The sequence below is a fragment of the Lagopus leucura genome, unplaced genomic scaffold, assembly GCF_019238085.1.
Source record: "Lagopus leucura isolate 7727_CA_CO unplaced genomic scaffold, USGS_WTPT01 Super-Scaffold_73, whole genome shotgun sequence".
In the NCBI taxonomy this organism is placed as follows: Eukaryota; Metazoa; Chordata; class Aves; order Galliformes; family Phasianidae; genus Lagopus; species Lagopus leucura.
The window spans coordinates 93,160,630-93,178,991 of record NW_024962252.1 but is presented as its reverse complement, the minus strand read 5'-3'; the positions used below and the strand labels follow the sequence as shown (position 1 = coordinate 93,178,991).

Genomic DNA, 18,362 nt, shown 5'->3' with positions numbered 1-18,362 from the left:
ATGCTTTTGATTGTCACTGTTTGCAGTCGAGCAAATGTGTCACTGCAGATACGACAAGGTGTGTCTACAATATCAGTTGTGACCACTGAAGATACTTCAATTAACAGCTGTCTAAAACCTTACATTACAAAAGAAAGCTTACCAGGAATAAAGACATAGATTAACGTGTAACTTATATGAGAAGCTTAGTGTGAATCTAAATCACTAAACCAATAATTTACTTGTTCATTTTTGTATAGCAGAACATTTGAGTTGAGTGAGCTTTTCACCCTTATGAACGGCAATGTAAGTAAATCATTTGGTGTCTACTGGACACACAGCTTTGTCATGCCTTGTGTTTTTCCCCAGCTCCTTTTACCGGCAGTCCTGTTTCCTTGTCTGCTCAGCTCAGGATCTGATACCTATAAAGAGGTGTCTCATTTGGAATTCTTACTGCTTGCTAAACCACAGATCTAATAGTCTCCTCTGCTTCTCAGTCCTGCTTTGTTCCCCATGTGTGTGTCACCTGTTCCTGAGCTGCTGTACTGATTGAAAGCATGACATTAAGCAGAAGGTTAGGGAAGGTTGGAGATGTTATTTCTAACTAACACAATTATAAGTTAATGCTAAACCAGTCAGTAGCACAAAGAAATCACTGTCATTAGTGTGAAGCAAATCTAATTTGCAGTGCTGTGTTTTGGCAACTACAGTCTGCCCTTTCAAGGACCTGTTAGGCTACATTTGTTCAGGAGGAAGTACTGCTCCACTGAGGATCTGTCCTTAGGTATTTTAAGTTTTATCTACAGAATGTTATCTAATACTCTAAAACTTCAATCATGAGCCTGGATAAAATATGTTTGCTTTTCATTCTGCGAAACAAACTGCCACCATGTAGGAGTCTTAAGCTACAACATTGGTTTGACTGAACACTCTGCTCTTCACATGAGAGATGGTGAATCCAACCAACCTGTCAAAAGTAACTGGTGAAAAGGCTTGATCTGCAGGCCCTGGCTATTGTATACCTTTCTGTCCACAAGACTATGAGCTTTTCTGGAGGCCAATAACTAAGTCCATTTGTTATGCTGCAGTAACAAAGGAACGCTCAATTGTTACTTAAATTGGGAATGCAGCCACAAATCTGGATCTCATTAGCCTCAGAAAATGTGTAGTGAAAAAAAATGATAATTTTCAGTGGGAAAACACCATATCTGCAAAGTAACTACTCTGCTCTGTCTGCTGGGAGTGAGGTTGGAATGTGAGGGCTGAGGAGTCACCACGGCATCCTTAGTGCCATTGGTATCAGTGACGCTGGAGACAGGGCAGATGTGAATAGGGCACTATATTGTCCTTGGTGAGGAAATAAGGCAGTACCTGTCCTGCTGCTGAGCTTATAGGGGCCCTTAACAGCGGGTGTGTTTGATACATAAAATACACTCCTGTGTAGAGCAGTTGGCATTCTGCTGCTATTGCATTTCTTTCCGTTTCTGGATCATATGTGGCTGCATGTGGGTGAACTTTTTAGGCTCCAAGTGAGCTCTAATGTAAACTGTGACTTCGCTAGCAACAAAGATTCAACAGGCCCAGTTGTCTTGGTGAACACTATTCTTAACCAGGTGGCTGTGTAATTGGATGCTTCTGTTGATGAACTACAGGAGGCATCTACTTTAGTGCTTCCTTCTTTAACCTCCCTCCCTCTCCCCCCCCAACATGACAGCAAAGCTGGCGGGAGTGGAGAAGAAAGTGGGTGGCAGACAGGCACTGCTTCAGGGAAGCAGATCTGCAGTCACTACAGTACCCATGAACCTCAAGAGCACCTTGACTACTCCTCGACTCCCTTGATTCTCCCTGAAAAAGTATTTCACCTCATTCACCTACTAATCTCATTCTGTGCCTATTGTTGCTAGAGAAGAAAAGGGAAAACATCGCTTTGAACTTCAGTAATGCTGCGTGAGAAGTATTGACTCATAACTTTATTTACTATGATGTGTTCAAGATATGAAACAATCCCTGCTTGGTGCAGCTGGCACCATAGAGCACAGCACCTACTGGCACTCTGGCTGGCTTTTCTTTGTAGAGCATCTTGTTTTGCACAGCTTCTCTGATGCTGACAAAAGCAGCAATGCCTGTGAGGCTTTACTGGGGCCTGGGGCTGAGCTGCCATTTTTGCAGTTGGAGGTGTAAGCGGAGAAGTAGTTCATTCGACAGAGCTCTGCTCGGCTCTTACAGCAACCTAGCTTGCTCATCAGCAGGAAGAAATCTCTTTGGAATGCTTTAGTGAAAATTGCATACAGAAATGGGTTTGCGCAGGAATTGACTGGGTAAAATAAAACCAGCAGAATCTTGGAGTTTGTCACTGTGATGAGAGGCACCTTAAAGGCAGCAGATATGGCAAAGAAGGAGATGGGGGCCATGCAGGTAAAATCCGTGAAGATCAGTACGGCCATTCTCTTGGCAATCTTGGTGTCCTTATTGGCAGCTATCAGCTCAGGGTTCTGCACAGCGATGTATATCTTGATGTAACAAGCACAAATGACAATGAAGGCTACAACGTTGAGCACTAAGATCAGCAATATGTAGGCTTGGGAAAGCCCTGTTTCAATATCCATGGGCAAACAGATGCTGACCTTCATGTAGCTGCTGACCCCCAGCAGCGGCAGCACCGCTATCAGGATGGAGAACACCCAGCCACCAAGCATGATGGGCACAGCGTGCCGCAGCCGTAGCTTTCGGTCCAGCTGCATGGCGTAGGTGATGGTATGCCACCTTTCTATGGTGATCACTGTTAGCGTGTACACAGAGAGCTCACTTGCAAACACAGTGAAAAAAGCCAGCAGTGCTGCAGCCGCTGCCTGTTTGCCAGTCTATGGCGTGGTTGTAGTACTGCCCGCTTGTCTGAGCGTCCACCGAAGCAATGAGCAGCAAGTAAAGCCCCATGCAAAAATCAGCAAAGGAGAGGTTGCACATGAGGAAGCGAGGAACCGTGAGCTTGTAGTGGCTGGTTATGAGGACGAGGAGCACAGTGAAGTTGCCAGCGATGGCGAGGATGTTTATGAACCAGATCAGGACCCTGAGAAAGCTGTATCCTAGGATGTCTTCACAGGGGTTAAAAGCATCTGGTTCTGGAGTACACGTCAGTATCTTGGGCTGACAGAAGTCATACTCAAAGTCAAAGCCAGTCATTTCATCCTCATAAAAAACAGTTGAGTAGCTGTAAGGAAAGGCTTCTTCACCTGTTTCAAGTGGGTACATGTGCTTTTCTGCTGGCCACAGCGATGTGTTGAAAGAAGCATCTCTGTAACTATTAAAATAACAACCCACCCAAATAGAAGTGAGCTATTTGTTCCATGTTGCTTTGCACTCTTTATAAGATACAACAGATGACAGTTGTTTTAAAACACTTTCTATATTTGTTTCTACTGAGTGTTTCAAAGCCCTTGTAAGGATGCTTTTTTGCTGGGATAGCAAACTTGGGTTGAGGTTACATCCACAGAAATGCTTTCTTACCCAGCTTACCTATTTGTAAGCACTTTATCTTGACTGCTTTGTAATTGAGCTATCTTTCTCAGTATGTCAGTAGACTGCAGTTCAAATCATAGTAGCACTTGAATGGATGGATCGTAGATTTTATGCGTATGGGTTTATCAGATTGTTATAGAAGCTAAAATAACTGAAGGATTTTGGTTCTGCTCCCTTGCTTCCCCTACGAAACACTCAACAGAGTCCTGAGACTACAAGTGGCTTGAAAAGCACTGAGAAATTTGATTGCAGTGTTATAAAGTGAGGAGGGCATCATTAACTAGATAGAGTATGGCAACAGCTAGGAATACATGAAATTTAGACTGGAAAAATGCCTAACTATAAATGTTTCAGGTATTCTAAAGTGATCTCTAATCTCCAGGTGATCTGTAAACCTATCAAAGTGCCAATAAGCCTATCACAGAAGAAATATTTTAAAAGCAAGTGCTGTTCCCTCTGATTCCCTGCCAGAATAGCTACCAATATCACAGTTATCCCAGCTGTGAGTGTTTGGTGGGCAAACACTCAAGTCTTCCATGGGATGTTTTCCAGGTCTCACTATTGAGGACAATGGTGTAGAAAACTCATAGTTTTATGACAACTGAAATACATTCTTAACCTTCTGCATTTCTTGAAGTCCATACATTAATCTCTTTCTTTCTGGAGCAGGTTTGTAACTGGCAGATAAAGCTGGGCTGCTTTTCAGCTATTCTTATGAGGTAAATACCTTGCCAATCTTACTACCTTAAACTGTTCTTTCAGTGGAAAAACTGCCTCATGTCTTGCTTTTACTTGTCTGGCTTAAACTGGAAGAGCAGAGAATATGTTTTAATTATTAATTAAAAACAGTTGTGATTTTTGAGAGGCCATGTAAACATGCTACCATGTGCAAGCTTTCCTTGTAATAAGAACTCTGGGTTTTCAACCAGTTTCTGTTGTGGTTCCTAAGCTTTAGAATTTACAGCCTTTTAGCCTAAGAATCATAACCCTGTGTTCATCTAAATCCCAAAGAATCAATCACATTCCAGCTGTGTTGCTTGTGTTGGCATTTTGTTTTTCAAGACTTTGTGATGATCTGACTTAATGTCATGGTTAAAGAGAAGCCCCCAGGTCTCCCATTTAGCAGGGGATGTGTGAATATTTGCGAATCCTTCAACTCATCCATGAAATAATGTTTGCAGGGCTTGTGATATCCAACACTGCTCACCCACCAGTTTTGATATCAGACTTTTTCACTGTCCCACTGGATGCAGGTCATACAGAACTGCAGGATGATACGAAAAGATCCCTCAGAAGAGGTATGCAAACTGCATGGGCTGACCAAACTTCTAACTCGGGGATTCTCTTTGTGCCATTTTCTGTCAGCACAAATGATGATATTGCAGCCTTCTAATTATTTGATCTGTAGGCAAAACATATTAACAATGGCAGCTCTTTCATTCAGTCAGACTCCTGCAATTGTCTTTGAAAACTCTCCAGGTAGCCCTTAAGTTTGTTAAATATGTAATCTCTGTTTTGAAAGCACTTCCAGAATTTAGAAGAGAAGCTGTAGTGAGGGAAGCCCATGGAAGGGTGGTTTTTTTCCTTTTTGAACATAAAAATCACAAATCTTTGTTTAGTGATAGTAAAATTACCACTGTGCAACTTGTAAGGGTGACTGAATTAACAAAAAAAGAAGGCATGCTGTTTTGGAAAAAGCATGCAAGTAGCAAGAGGGGAGTCCATATTTGCTATTTCCAGCTTCTGTATGTGGTACTTACTATATTTCACTAGTTGTTTTCCTCACTGTGCTTTCACACTGTTTGGAGAAGTTGTCAAAAATGGAAAGCAAGGAATTTTGCCTGAAATAAGAAGGAAGAGAAAGTTGAGTTTCAGTCTTGATTTTGGCCAAATTCTCATCTTCTCTGCAAATGATCTTCACAGGCATGTAAGGTGAGCTGGAATTGGCAGTGCAGATATTCATGCAGGACTTTGAAAGCAGGGGTAGGAAAGCTTAAAATGTTCTGACAGTGAACGATGCCACATGAGGTGGTCCTTCATCTCAGTTGTTTATGATGTATTCATTATAGTGAAATAACTTGAGCTGTTTGGGATCTGCAGGTAGATATTTCGTGCTGAAAGAAAAGCTATTTGAAAAGTACACCTTGCAAGGCCATGTATTTGGGAAAGTCATTGGCTTTGAGGCTTTAAAGGTATGGGCTAAATACTATGTACTCTTAAGAGAATGAGATACCTGGAAACTGACAGGAAGTTTTATGTATAATAAGAGAAATTAAGTTTCAGGATGCCAATCTAAGCACCATTGTAATGCTTATCAATAATGGGATGGCAACAGAAGTTACTATAGCATGCTTTTTTCCTGCCCACATTCGTCTGGTGCTACCTTCCATCTCTCTTACATGGCTCATGACACTCAAATCTCAAGAATATTTGGTTTGAAGACTTTATTTGCTTTAATTCTGATACTTACCTGGTCAGATAGACTTAAGACCTTGCCACCATGTTTCACTGATCATCTGGTGGAGTTTATAGGTGGTAAGGAAGGGGATGTAAGGAGAGAGGGGAAGTAAAAAACCAGAAAATATATGGGGGAGGGTGACGGAGTTCAAGGGGGTACAAGGAGACAGCAATAGAAATACTTGACTATAGGGTCCTTCCTTAACTCCTGCAGAAGTAGGAACCACTTATTAAGATGAAGAGAAAGCATATAAATCATCACTGCCTATTCTATCCTGAAGGATGGGATTATATTCCTGCCTTGCAGCACAGTCCTGATGTGGTGGTATGCAAGTCATGTTGATCAGGCATCCCACAAACTGCTGCTTAGTACATCTTTTCTGTAGGCTTCATCCGGGGTAGGTGAGAAGCGTGGAATCTTCATAACTTCAACTAAACTCTTTAGGATTTGCTTTGGCTGACTACAGCCAACTGAGAGTCGAAGAAAAGATGCTGAGAAATTAGCTCCAGCTATCCCATATTGATTTATACAAATCAGTGGATGGGAAGTGCTCTGTGTCAGTTTCCTATTGTGAACAGAATGACCCTGTCTACTATCATCTGAAAGGTACTAAGCTGAGTAACCCAGCTACAAGGTCATCATAGCACTTGCGTGAAATATGCTGCATAACTAAACTTGCAAGTTTTGTTTTGTTTTGTTTTAGGACAAAGTGCTATTGATGTAAATATACCTTCCATGTTCTGGAAAGATATTTTATCCAGACTGCTATTTTACTGAGATATCAAGAAAAATATAAGCTTTCAGCGAATTTAGAATAACATCTCAGCTGGCTGATTCTAGACCCAGGATGTGAGAAATTTCTCTTCCCATACAAGTGGAAATACCTGTCCTGGATTTGGTAGAAATCTGTTATTTGGAGTGAGGTTTTGCTGCATTCCGCAGTTTCCCCTGAAAGAAAGGTAGGTCAACTCAACCAGGACAGGCTAGCTGAACAGAGTAGAACTGCTGCTTTAGAGTTTCTGAAGTCCTGCAATACAACAGCATGCCATTTGGACTTACTTTTCTGTCCTCAGGTTTTGAAAAGCACAGCAGTGGCTGGGGTAGGTCAGGACGGCTTCCAGCAGACTGCTGAATTTATCCAGAGGTGGCAGTCTCTTCAAGGAGTACGATGACACTGCGTTGAGGACCTGGATGGCCTCCAGCCCATAGCTAGGCAGGGACTCCAGTGCCGTCGAAGAAATGTCCCTGAAAAACCAAGAGTGCTTTCATTTCTTTTCATACAGATATAAGCCTCACCAAAGCATGAAGATAGATTGCAGTGACTCTTTTTTTTTTTAATGAAGGTCTACATCTACAAATCCACCCAGTATCCAGCTCAGAAGTGTACTCTATAATGCTGCAGAGTCCTTCCCTGCAACCCAGGAGCCCCAGGCAGGCTAGGAGCCAGTTTTAGCATGGTGGAAATCAAAACCCACTGTGTTGGGATTCATTCTAGGTGTTTCAACAAATGCATTAATTGAATATTTTTATCAAAACCTGCATTAGAATCCACTGTTCTTGCCAGGACCGACTTCAGTACTTTGGCTTAGAGTAACTTTAGGAAAGGCTGTGTATAGGACCAAACATTTCAGGCCATTAAACACAAAAAAGAAAAGGCTACAATTATGTGAGTGGTGGTAGTAAGGCTGTGCAATGCAAAGCACCAGGGAAAGAAATACAGTGGCACGTGTGGCATGGAATGTTATTTACAGAGCCACTCATTGGCTTTATTGCAAGCAGTTACAGCCAGTGCAGCCCTTAGTATGTACTTGATGAATGAAGTATAAGGATGCTAATAATATGTCTTACTCAGAACTGGCTTATAGCATATTATCAACCACTTCACTTTCATAACCAAATTCTGAAATAGCACATTGTAAGAACATGCTCATCCTACCAAATACAACTAACTTATTCTGCAATGCCAGGATATACAGTGCAGAGATGGGATCAGTAGGCTCTGACACAAATACAACTAAAGCCACCTACATACCTAAGGGGCAGAGGTCAATATTAAGTAAGTGTTTGTCATGATGCAGGCTGAGCTTTGTGCTCTGCCATTTCATGGCACCTCATTGATATGTTTCCACTTTACACTAAGGTGATAGCAGATGAAGCATGCTGCCCACTAGCATTACACAGTTCATACAGGACATCTATAAAACCAGGTAAAGAGTAGTTTGATGCTTACAGGACATCTGGCCCGATGGCCCCTCTCAGGGCATCATTGTGTATCCGCCTCAGGTTTTTGTTGTCCTTCAGAATCCTGTGGGGTCAAACATCAAGTCTTTACCTCTGCCTCTTGAAATACCTCCTTCCAATCTATCTCCACTCAAGCTTCCCCCCATTGCAGTGAGATTGTTCCGGCACCTGGTCTGAGATAGCTTATATTTCTTATGCCACTCCTTCCTCTATTGATGTCATCAGGCTGCTAGCATCTACTTTTAATTCTGGTTGTTTCCAATTTCTTCTGATTTAAACAAGGAACAGCAACTCTGGTTCCTTTGCAGCAGGACCTGTGTACAGAAATGCAGCAAAGGTTTTGCCAAACCACAGGGCCCAGAGCATGCACGATTGATTTAGAAACTGCTGACACATCCCGATGTAAAATGCGGTTTCCTGAATTTGCTCTACATGTTTATGCTTTCCACCCTGCTTCTGACTTTAGGAGTGTATTGTCTGGGCCCTGCTTTTACCATGAAAGGTTGGACCAGGTGATCCTGAGGTCTCTTCCAACCTGATCTTGTCTATGGTTCTATACAACGTACTCACAATTGATTTAGCTTGGTCCCATTGAAGGCATGGCTGTGGATATCTTCAAATCCATTTTTATAGAGTTTGCTGCAGATTAACAAAAATGCATAAGGAAAAAAAATCAAGAAAAGGTGAGATTGTTATTTTACTACAAGTTTTAAATCTTAATGCTGTACTCAATTATTATATTGTCTGGTTTATAAAAGAATATTGATACCCATAGATAGCATAGCAGACATTAGCTCATAAATTATAAAATTGAAGCTTAAATTCCCTAAGCACCTTCATGTTTAGTGTTACCTTCCTTCATTAAGCTATCTAACTTAGGGGTGTGATGTCATGGAGAAAGAAAGTGTTGTGATATAGGTTAATGTTTCCAGTATCATTTGTATATAATCATTTACATATAATGTTCTTTAATATTAAGCCCTAACATAAAATTTGATGCCTTTTGTGGAGGACTCTTTCTCTCTCCAAGTTTTACTGTTCATTTTCCATTTGTTTTTGGGACATCAGAAACAGGCTGTGAACCTGCTCCTGAGAAAAGCTGGGCGATGTCTGGCTACATTTGATCTGAGCCCATGTTGGCACAATGCTGAAATTAGTGATTTCCTTAAAAAACACAGCCAGGTTTAGTATTGATCCCCATTCTCACAAAGCATGAACAGCCTGAATTAGCTGTTTGAAATGCAAAGTATCAGCACAGGCTGAATTTACGCCCTCACAAATTACTTGTGTTTCACCAAACCATGCTGTAACAATTCCAATTATTTCAGCTAATTGCAGTTAATTCCATGGGGTGGAGTTACAGTGTTGCTCTGCAATTAGGAAGCTGCTGATAAGGTAATTCTTTTCTCTTCCATCACAAAAGGATAGGAGAAAAGCTGTTGTTGGTTGTTTCCTGACTGTGAGTTAGACTCTGTTCCATTTCATAGTTTAGGAATGCAGTAAAAAATATCTGGCACGTTCATTTTTTTTGCACCGTTCACAGGATCATAATTTTGCTGAAGTTATTTTGTGAATTGGTTGGTAGGAAGAAGGCTCATAAGATGAAATGATGCTGTAAGCTAAGTCATTGCTTCCCTTTAACACTGCGTGGTGGTTGGTTTTGGTCATGTTTATGTATAGCTCCCCTATCAGTTTCTGAATATACCAAATCTGTGTTGAAGATTTGAAGGCTCTAACCCAGCCAGCTGCAGTACCTGCTCATGCAAAGCCAAGCCCATTTGCATACATGAATATTCATGGAGTGTTGCACAGAAGTTTGGCTTTATGTGCTTCTAGAGCTGTGTTTGTGCTGCACAGCCAGGGATGGGGCTGCTGCTGCCATCTATGGAGGTGTTCAAGAAATGTGTGTGGTACCAAGGGAAATGGTTTAGTGGGGAAATATTGGTGGTAGGTAGGCAGTTGGACTGGATGATCTTGGAGGTCTTTTCCAGCCTTAGTGATTCTATGATTCTGGCCCTCCTAGGGTGGAGCATCTCACCTGGCACTTAACCCACTCATCTCACAGGCAGCTGTAGCGTGCTAGGAGGAAAGTCTTGGTATGAAGACAGTACAGACATATGGGGCTTAATTTCAAGATTCTTTTCCAAGTGAGGCTGCTCTGCTGGAACAACAGTATTGCCCTCACAGAAGGAGCTGGGACTGCTTTACTCACAGCGTCAGCGATTCGTTGCTCATCCCCTGGAAGGCATTTTGTGGTATGGTTGTCATACGCAGGTTGTCACACAGCTCCCTTTGGGCGGGAAAAAGAAGTTACCTGCCAGAGGTACAGGAGCAAGATGGGATGATTCACAGCTGGGCGGGGGTGGGCCTTCACTTACAAAATAAAATGAGCTTCTGAGGAGAAGATCTGAGTCAAATCTGGGAATTCTATTATTCCAGTGTTACAGATGCTCCTAGAGGAAAGCACAATTTACAGGAGGGAAGGTTACCAGGCTGGTTGCAAGGAGAGGCCAACCCCAAAGGTACGAATGTAACAGTATCTTAAAATGAATGGTAAACATCATTTTTAATCAGTTCTAACAGTGCTTTTAAGATCTGTGAAAACCACATATAGCATTCTCAAGCAGCATCCTGGAGAAGCAACATATTTCCACATTAAGAGTACAGAAGATGTCTTAGTTACCCCTTTTGTATCTCATCAAAATGAAAGTTTTACTCTAATAAGCACTTAACAGAGCTCATTAGCAGACTTTGCTATTGTTTTATCCATTGCTGATCTGCCTTACTTTGGTTTATTTTCTTGCCTTTTAAAAGACTTTACTGGTGGTAAACTGCATATCAAGGCTATTTTAGATGATGTATGAGCTTCTGGTGTGCTGCAATGTGTGAAGAACTTCTTTTCCTTATTTTTTTCTGTGATTTGTCCACTTCTTCATAGAAAGAGAAAAAGATTAAAAAAAAGAAATGAAATACTTTCTTACAGATATCTTAGCCTTGGAAGGTTTCTGAATGCTCCGTCCTCAATGTGCAAAAGATTTTTTGTGTTCAGGATTAATCTGTAATGAGGGAAAGATATGCCAGTGTTATAACTGTTACATACTTGGAAGGACCTGATGGTTGACCTTGCTGGAGAACTGCCATGTGTGGAATGTGACGGACGGCTCTCAGGATGTGAACACACATTCTAGAAATGCACTACAAATGCACTAATAATAATAATAATAAGAGGTTATAATGGCTAGGTAGCCAAGAAAAAAAAAAAGCCAACAAAACCCAACGGTCTCCTGAGTTTGCATGGCTCACTGCATGAGTTTTCTTGGTTTGGATATCCTGGTCTTGGTGTGGGTTGGTGTTCTGTTGCTTCTTTGGGATCCATGCTGGACTCGCAGCAAGCTACTGAGAAAGGTTCTGCTTTACCACTGGCATTCTACGCACAGTCAAATGACCTACCAAATTCAGGCCAACCCAGTATTAAGACCTATTGGACTGGATTGTTATGAGGTACAATTTAGGGCAGGTGTTTTAGGAGGAGCCTCACTAGATATGAATACAGCGTGGGACTAGATGGGAATGCAGGACTTCATTACTTACCTGATGGCCAAATGCACTGACTGCTGTTTTTTAACTTACTCTTCTATATCTACATACACAATGAGATATCATTAGCATTAATAACCTGAGTCTCCAGGCTGCCAAAGATAAGCAAACACTAACTGAGCAGCTGTGAGGTCGTTTAGCATATGAATTTGCAAGGAGAGTTCAAAGCCAAGAGCTTCACTGAGCACACTGCTCCTGCTCTTCCAATGAAAGTGGCCTTGACTGCAGCTTGGAACAACAAACCCTCGCAGTGTGAGACCTGTAGAGTGTTCAAGATTCACACAGGTTTTCCTGCAGCTCTGTAGTAGTCTTTCTTAGCTTTTTTGTTTTGGCAGACAGGCAGTTGATGAGCTATGCATAATTTGTAGGTGAATGCATCAGCTCAATCTTTATTTCTTACTGAAACCCACCACTGATTCTAGTGGAAATCTGACTCAGAAGGGGGTGGATAAATCTGTCTCCTGCTTCTTTGAGCAAGTATCTTGCTCTGATGGAATTCACGTAAGTGGGGGAAAAAAAATCCCATGAATTTGTCCTTGCTCAGTTGCACTGTAGTTAAAATACTCACTGATCATGCTGTGGGGAAGAACGCGGTGATGAGGTATTGAATCAAATTTATAGTTCCCAATTTCACTAAATATTTCAGAGCATTCTCCTAGCAATTGCTTTAAATCACATGCTCTCTCAGATGCCTGTGCTAGGCAGGTCAAGTTTAAAATTAGTACATGTTCTATTCGAGTAATATTTCAGTGCTCGAAAGAAGAGCTGCATACTAAGCATATTCAAATACTTGGTTTTGAAAACGGCATCTACAAAAAGGAAGATTTTTTTTCTTGTTGACTGATTTCTCTGCTTAGAAAGCTCAGCACTGTGGTAGAAGTAAACGCAGAGCTCCAGTCGTGTCATTGAGGTACTGAAAGGAACTGGGCTTCATATACACAGATGTCTTTGCATGATTCAGATCTCCAAGGCTAGAGCCTGCATAGAGCTTGTTACTTTATACAGCAGTTTGGACAGAAATGTTAGTCAGAATAGATCTCATCCAAAGCCAATCAAAGTAACATAGGAAGATTTGGCCTAGGGATACTCTTCTGTTGACTACTCCTTGATGATCCTATATCACAAGGTGGATGCCTTTTTTCCACCACGGCTTACATTTCAGACAAAGCGGGAAGGCTGTCGAATGCACTTGCTTCTATTCTCTCTAGGGAGTCACTCTGAGAGATTTCACTGTAATGAAAAAGACAGACACAAAGCAATACGTTAACAGAGGAGATATCAGAAACCAAGTTTCTACTTACATTTGTTTCTTTTATATGTGGCTATTTAAGCCTCCAATCAATATTTGTTGTGCAGCATTGTCCTTGCCTTGCCTTCAAACTCTAAGCTAGTAAGATTCGAGAAAGTGCAGTGTTTTGCTACCTTGCAAAAGGTTATGGCAACCATCTGGAGTAAGGATCTCCAGAGCAGCCAATCTCCACTCTCTCAGTAGATTGTAGATAAGGTAGTGACTGAGGGCTGAATGCAAAAGGAGTCAGCTCAAGTCTATGAGCCTTTTGGTCCCACTAAATGTATTTGTTTGCATGGACAAGGAACGGGTTATGAACCCGTGCATAACATATGAAACCCATATGAAGTTGTGATGGTCATTTAATGCACACGTGTACAGACACACAAATATACAGACACACTTCATGAATAATTGTTGGATTTAAATGCTGTTTTCATTACATTGTGGAAAGTTATGGAAGTGGCTCTTTTCCATCATTACATGGATCAACATTTTGATTGTTTTCATAGGCATTCCATGACTTTCACATACCAATGCTCCTATTCTACACGCACAGTTAAGAATGTTGCATACAGAGAAAAAAAGTCACTTTGGTGATGCCTGCCAAGCGCCTGCTAGATTAAGTTTCAAAGAGTGGCACAAAATTGACTCCTGAAAGTAAATAGTATATATTAATGCATAGAGAGGGGAAAGGTCTTCAGAACAGCATTTTCTCTTGACAGAATTGACTGGAACAGCACAGAAACTGTACTGAAGATTATATATACCCTGTCAGTAAAGCATAAATACTTTTTCTAAACAACTGGAACATGCTCATAGAACTGGAGTCACTGTTGTCACAGCTCTGAAAGTTATCTTATTTGAAGTGTGATTACAATAAAACAATTCCTACAGATGTTAATATAAAAAACCTTAGACCACAGTGAACTTTTTTTATTTAAAGTGGCAGAGGGGAACGCATGCCAAAAACTATACATTCAGTGTATTTCCTACAGAAATGCTCATGATTTTCTCCATCATCAGAATTCGGTGAGATAGATATTTTTTTGATAGTGCAATGGCTATTCATGAATAAAAGATGGATGCAGGTCAAGCGGTCTCTTGATGGCCTGATCCAAAGAGGCACAGGGCTTAGCTGCGTGCGCTGGGTTGGATCAGGGACTACTTGTAGGACTTGAAATAAAAGACTCTTTCAGGACCAGGGTCTGAATTAGGAGACCCCAGATCTCATGGTTCTTCCCTGAGATCCTTCCTACTCTCCACTGGCTTCCCATTTACGAAATCACAGTCGTAGAGGGGGAGGATCACCTCCTTCGACCTGCTGGCCACGCTCTTTTTAATGCACCCCAGTAAGCCATTGGCCTTTTTGGCCACAAGGGCACACTGCTGGCTCATGGCCAACCTGTCGTCCACCAGGACACCCAGGTCCCTTTCCGCAGAGCTCCCCTCCAGCAGGTCATCCCCCAACCTGTACCGCTGCATGCAATTATTCCTCCCCAGATGCAAGACTCTACACTTGCTTTTGTTAAACCTCATCTGGTTTCTTACTGCCCAGCCCTCCAGCCTGTCCAGGTCATTTACATATGTCTAAAAGAGTTATGACTGTGACAATAATTTATCTGATTTGCAGTTGGTGATGAGTTGCCAAATTGATGATTTAGAGATTTTCAATTTAAAAATATGCATTTTTCAAAGTAACACTGAATCTCAATAAAACCGTGTAGTACTCTATAGATTTACGTCAGACAAACACATTGATTTCTATGCTGTTAATTTGGAGAGATGTATTGAAAGGACACAAAGAAGTCAATTCTCTTATGGAAGAGAAAAATGTCAATGAACAAAACAGCCTCTGTGAGGAATGGGTTATGCATGCAATTTGGGAAAAATTAGCAGCAAATCATATAGGTAGGAGTCAGTCATTAGATTTAAGTTGATCTCCCATCTAAAAATGCTAAGTGCTTATTACTCATTAAGATGCAAGTGAATGCAAGATGCAGTGCCATTAGCTCAAACTGCAATACTCTGTTCTAGTTGAACAGACATGGACATAGTTTAGGTTTAGTTTTTCTTCTTATTAGAGCTGCAGAAACACAAAAGTTTATAATTTGGCTGAAACTGTTTAACCAGTGAGCACTAAAAGTAAAACGAGTCCAACTGAGAATTTAGGCATTTGCGTCACCCTTATCCTTCAATTCTTTGTCTTCGTGAATGCACTGTGAAAGGGTTTCCTAGATTCTCTTTTTGTCTTCTGGAAAATAGATGTTATAACATCTAATGTGTGTTTTAATATCTGATATACCATAGTTTTTACAGATGAAGAAGACAATTCTAAAACGTGCACCTAGAATAGTAAGTGGTGTTATCTGCACTGCTTTTAGTTACTGGGGGAATTGCTTCTGAATTGCACAGGTGTGTCATGAGCTTTGCCTTTCACTGAAGACTTCATACAGATAAAACAAAAAGTAATGGACAATCAAACTTGCCATCTTTTAGTTGGAATAATGACGGAAATAAGGGTGGGACTGATCAGCCCAAACTTCTGGTAGAGCCCTTGCTATAAAACTGATGCAAAGTTAAGCAAGGAGCAGCAATGCTAAACTAATGTACAAAGTTGCCATGCTTGTAAATGGTAATAGCCAAGAAAGGGTTCAGTCCTACAGATCCTCTTCCATGCTTACCTCTCAGTGCAGAACAGCAAAAAAGAAAAGTCTTATTTGAGTACTACAGAACTGTATAATCACAGAATACCACAGCTATCATTGCAGAGATAACATTTTATGATAGCTTTCTACCTCCTTTGCCAGTCAGAAATGCCTTTCATCAGTTATCGAGCTGTATCCAGTTCTCTCCAATGTGATTAATGTTTCATTACATGATCTGTTAAACCCCTGTCAAAAAGCGATACCTTCTCAAATCATGTTTTAAAGACTGTTGACGAGAGATGACTGGTATATAAGAACAGCTTATCCTTTCCTAAAGTGTGTGGGTAGCTTTTTTCTTTTCTATGAATGCATTTTTAGCAGCACTTTTTTTTTTTTTTAAACAATAATGCAAATAGAGACTTTCGTTTTTGTTTTGTTAAAACTTCTAGCAAGACATTATAAAGAGTCTATGGAAAACGTTGCCAACTTACATGATGAAGGCATCTCGAAGTCCTTCGAATGCGTGTGATGGGATCACTTTCACAGGAAGGTGAGTGAACGACCTGAGAAAGGAGCAGAAGGAGGTTTTAAGGCAGGGGATTTCCTTGTTTACAGCCTGTGCACAATAAAGCGTAGGGCCCCTTTATTTTGCCTGCAGATCTTTGTACATCTGGGGCCTGATCCATCTACCATTGATCCTAGTGAAACAAATTCGAGGGCTACTGGCTCAGTTCTTTAATAGCACAAATTTGAGATGAATATGGTCAAATCAATAATAATCATAAACTATTAAACAAATGTATAACCTGATGGAAATGGGCTGCTATATTCACAGTCAAGTGAAGCTACAGGCTATTTAAGGTTATTTCCTTTGGAATAAGTGGCTTTCACATAAGGCTATACAACATTTGTTTCAGGTCTCAGGCTGTGTGCAAGTGCTAAAGGAGATCTGAGTTCGGCCTGATGTTTTAATTATTTATATTAAATTGCAGCAGACTGATTTGCCAGTTAAAAGCAAGTGTGTGTTTCCCTTTTTAATTCTTTAATTACACTCACTGAGATGTTAATGATCCTGTGGGAGACAGATCTGCATTTTACCATCCTGCTCTGCATCTGAACTATGGTGCCAATTCATACAGCCATGGCCATGCCCTCCCTGATAATAGTCACAGGAAAATATTTAACATACTTCAGGACATTATCTCTGTGCAAACAGATAATTGCTCTCTTTTGTTTTTTAAATTACAGATAGCCAGACATAGACATCGGCTTGCCATACTCAAAAACATGCTGTCAGGGTTTTTTGAAATGTTCCCTTGCTATTCATAAAACCTGTTTTTTGTTTTTGTTGTTGTTTCATAATTCTTTGTATAAAGACAATTTAAAATGTTTAACAACTTCACTGGACAATTTGGTGGATAAGGAATTGGTTGAAAGGTCACAGCCAGAGGGTTGTGGTCAATGGCTCTATGTTCAGGTGGAGATTGGTGACAAGCAGGGCTCTCCAGGGGTCCATCTTGGGACTGTACTCTTTAACATCTTTATCAGTGACATAAATGATGGGATTGTATGCACCCTCAGCAAGTTTGCTGATGACACCAAGCTGCCTGGTGCAGATGGTACAGCAGAAGGAAGGGATGTCATCCAGAGGGACCTTGAGGTTCAACATAGCAAAGTGCAAGGCTTTGCACTCAGATCAGAGTAACCCCAGATATGAACACAGACTGGGAGAACTCCTTGGGAGCAGCCCTGTGGAGGACTTAGGGGTCTGGTAGATGAAAAGCAATATGGGCCAGCAGTGTGTGCGTGCAGCCCAGAAGGCCAATGGTATCCTGGGCTCCATGAGAAGAAGAGTGGCAACAGGGGCAGAGGGGTGATCATCCATCTCTACTCTGCCCTTGTGAGGACCCATCTGAAATACTGCATCCAAGTCTGGGGCACCCACATAGGAAGGATGTGGAGCTGCTTCCCAAGGAGGGCCACAAAGATGCTCAGTGGACTGGCCTACATCTTCTTTGGAGACATGCTGAGAAAACTGGGTTTGCTCAGCTTGGAGAAGAGAAGGCTATGTGAAGACTATTATAGCCTTCCAATATTTTAAGGGAGATTAAAAATAGGAGAGAAATCAACTTTTTTTTACATGGGTAGATTCTATCCCAAAGGGAGAGAGATTTAGATTAGATGTCAGTGGGACATTTTTCACTGAGAGGAAGTGAGGTGCTGGAACAGGCTGCCCAGAGAGGTTGAGGATGCCCAGACCCTGGAGGTGTTTAAGGGTGGGTTGGATTGTGCCCTGGACAATCTGATCTAATACTTGATCTAGTGGCTGGCAACCCTGCCTGCAGCAGGGGGTTGGAACTTGATGATCCTTGAGGTCCCTTCCTACCCAATCCATCCTATGATTTACACACTATCGTGGCAGGCTGTCACACATATGTTATGTTTGGGGTTAAATCAGTCTGGATGTATTATGGAGAATGGTATAATACAACTGCAATACAACATGATCTTTAGTAAGTCACTTATTTTCTTTGCACCCTAATTTCCTGCAAGTAAAACAGGTAGGGGAACAGTGCTTCCCTGCCTTATAGGGGTGCTATAAGAATATCTATGTTTTTGACGCCATGGGATTGGG

The 18,362-nt window shown here is 41.3% G+C and overlaps 1 protein-coding gene across 1 annotated transcript; it reads right to left on the bottom strand.

Moving 5' to 3' along the window:
• Positions 1–2,021: 2,021 nt before the first annotated feature.
• On the bottom strand, positions 2,022–17,752 carry LHCGR (luteinizing hormone/choriogonadotropin receptor). Its single transcript, XM_042875182.1, is given in 12 exon segments — positions 2,022–2,804; positions 2,806–3,277; positions 5,256–5,336; positions 7,013–7,198; positions 8,184–8,258; positions 8,765–8,833; positions 10,407–10,484; positions 10,573–10,647; positions 11,176–11,250; positions 12,947–13,021; positions 16,219–16,290; positions 17,736–17,752. Coding segments are annotated over 12 exon segments (2,058 nt in total).
• Between the last annotated feature and the right edge of the window lie 610 nt (positions 17,753–18,362).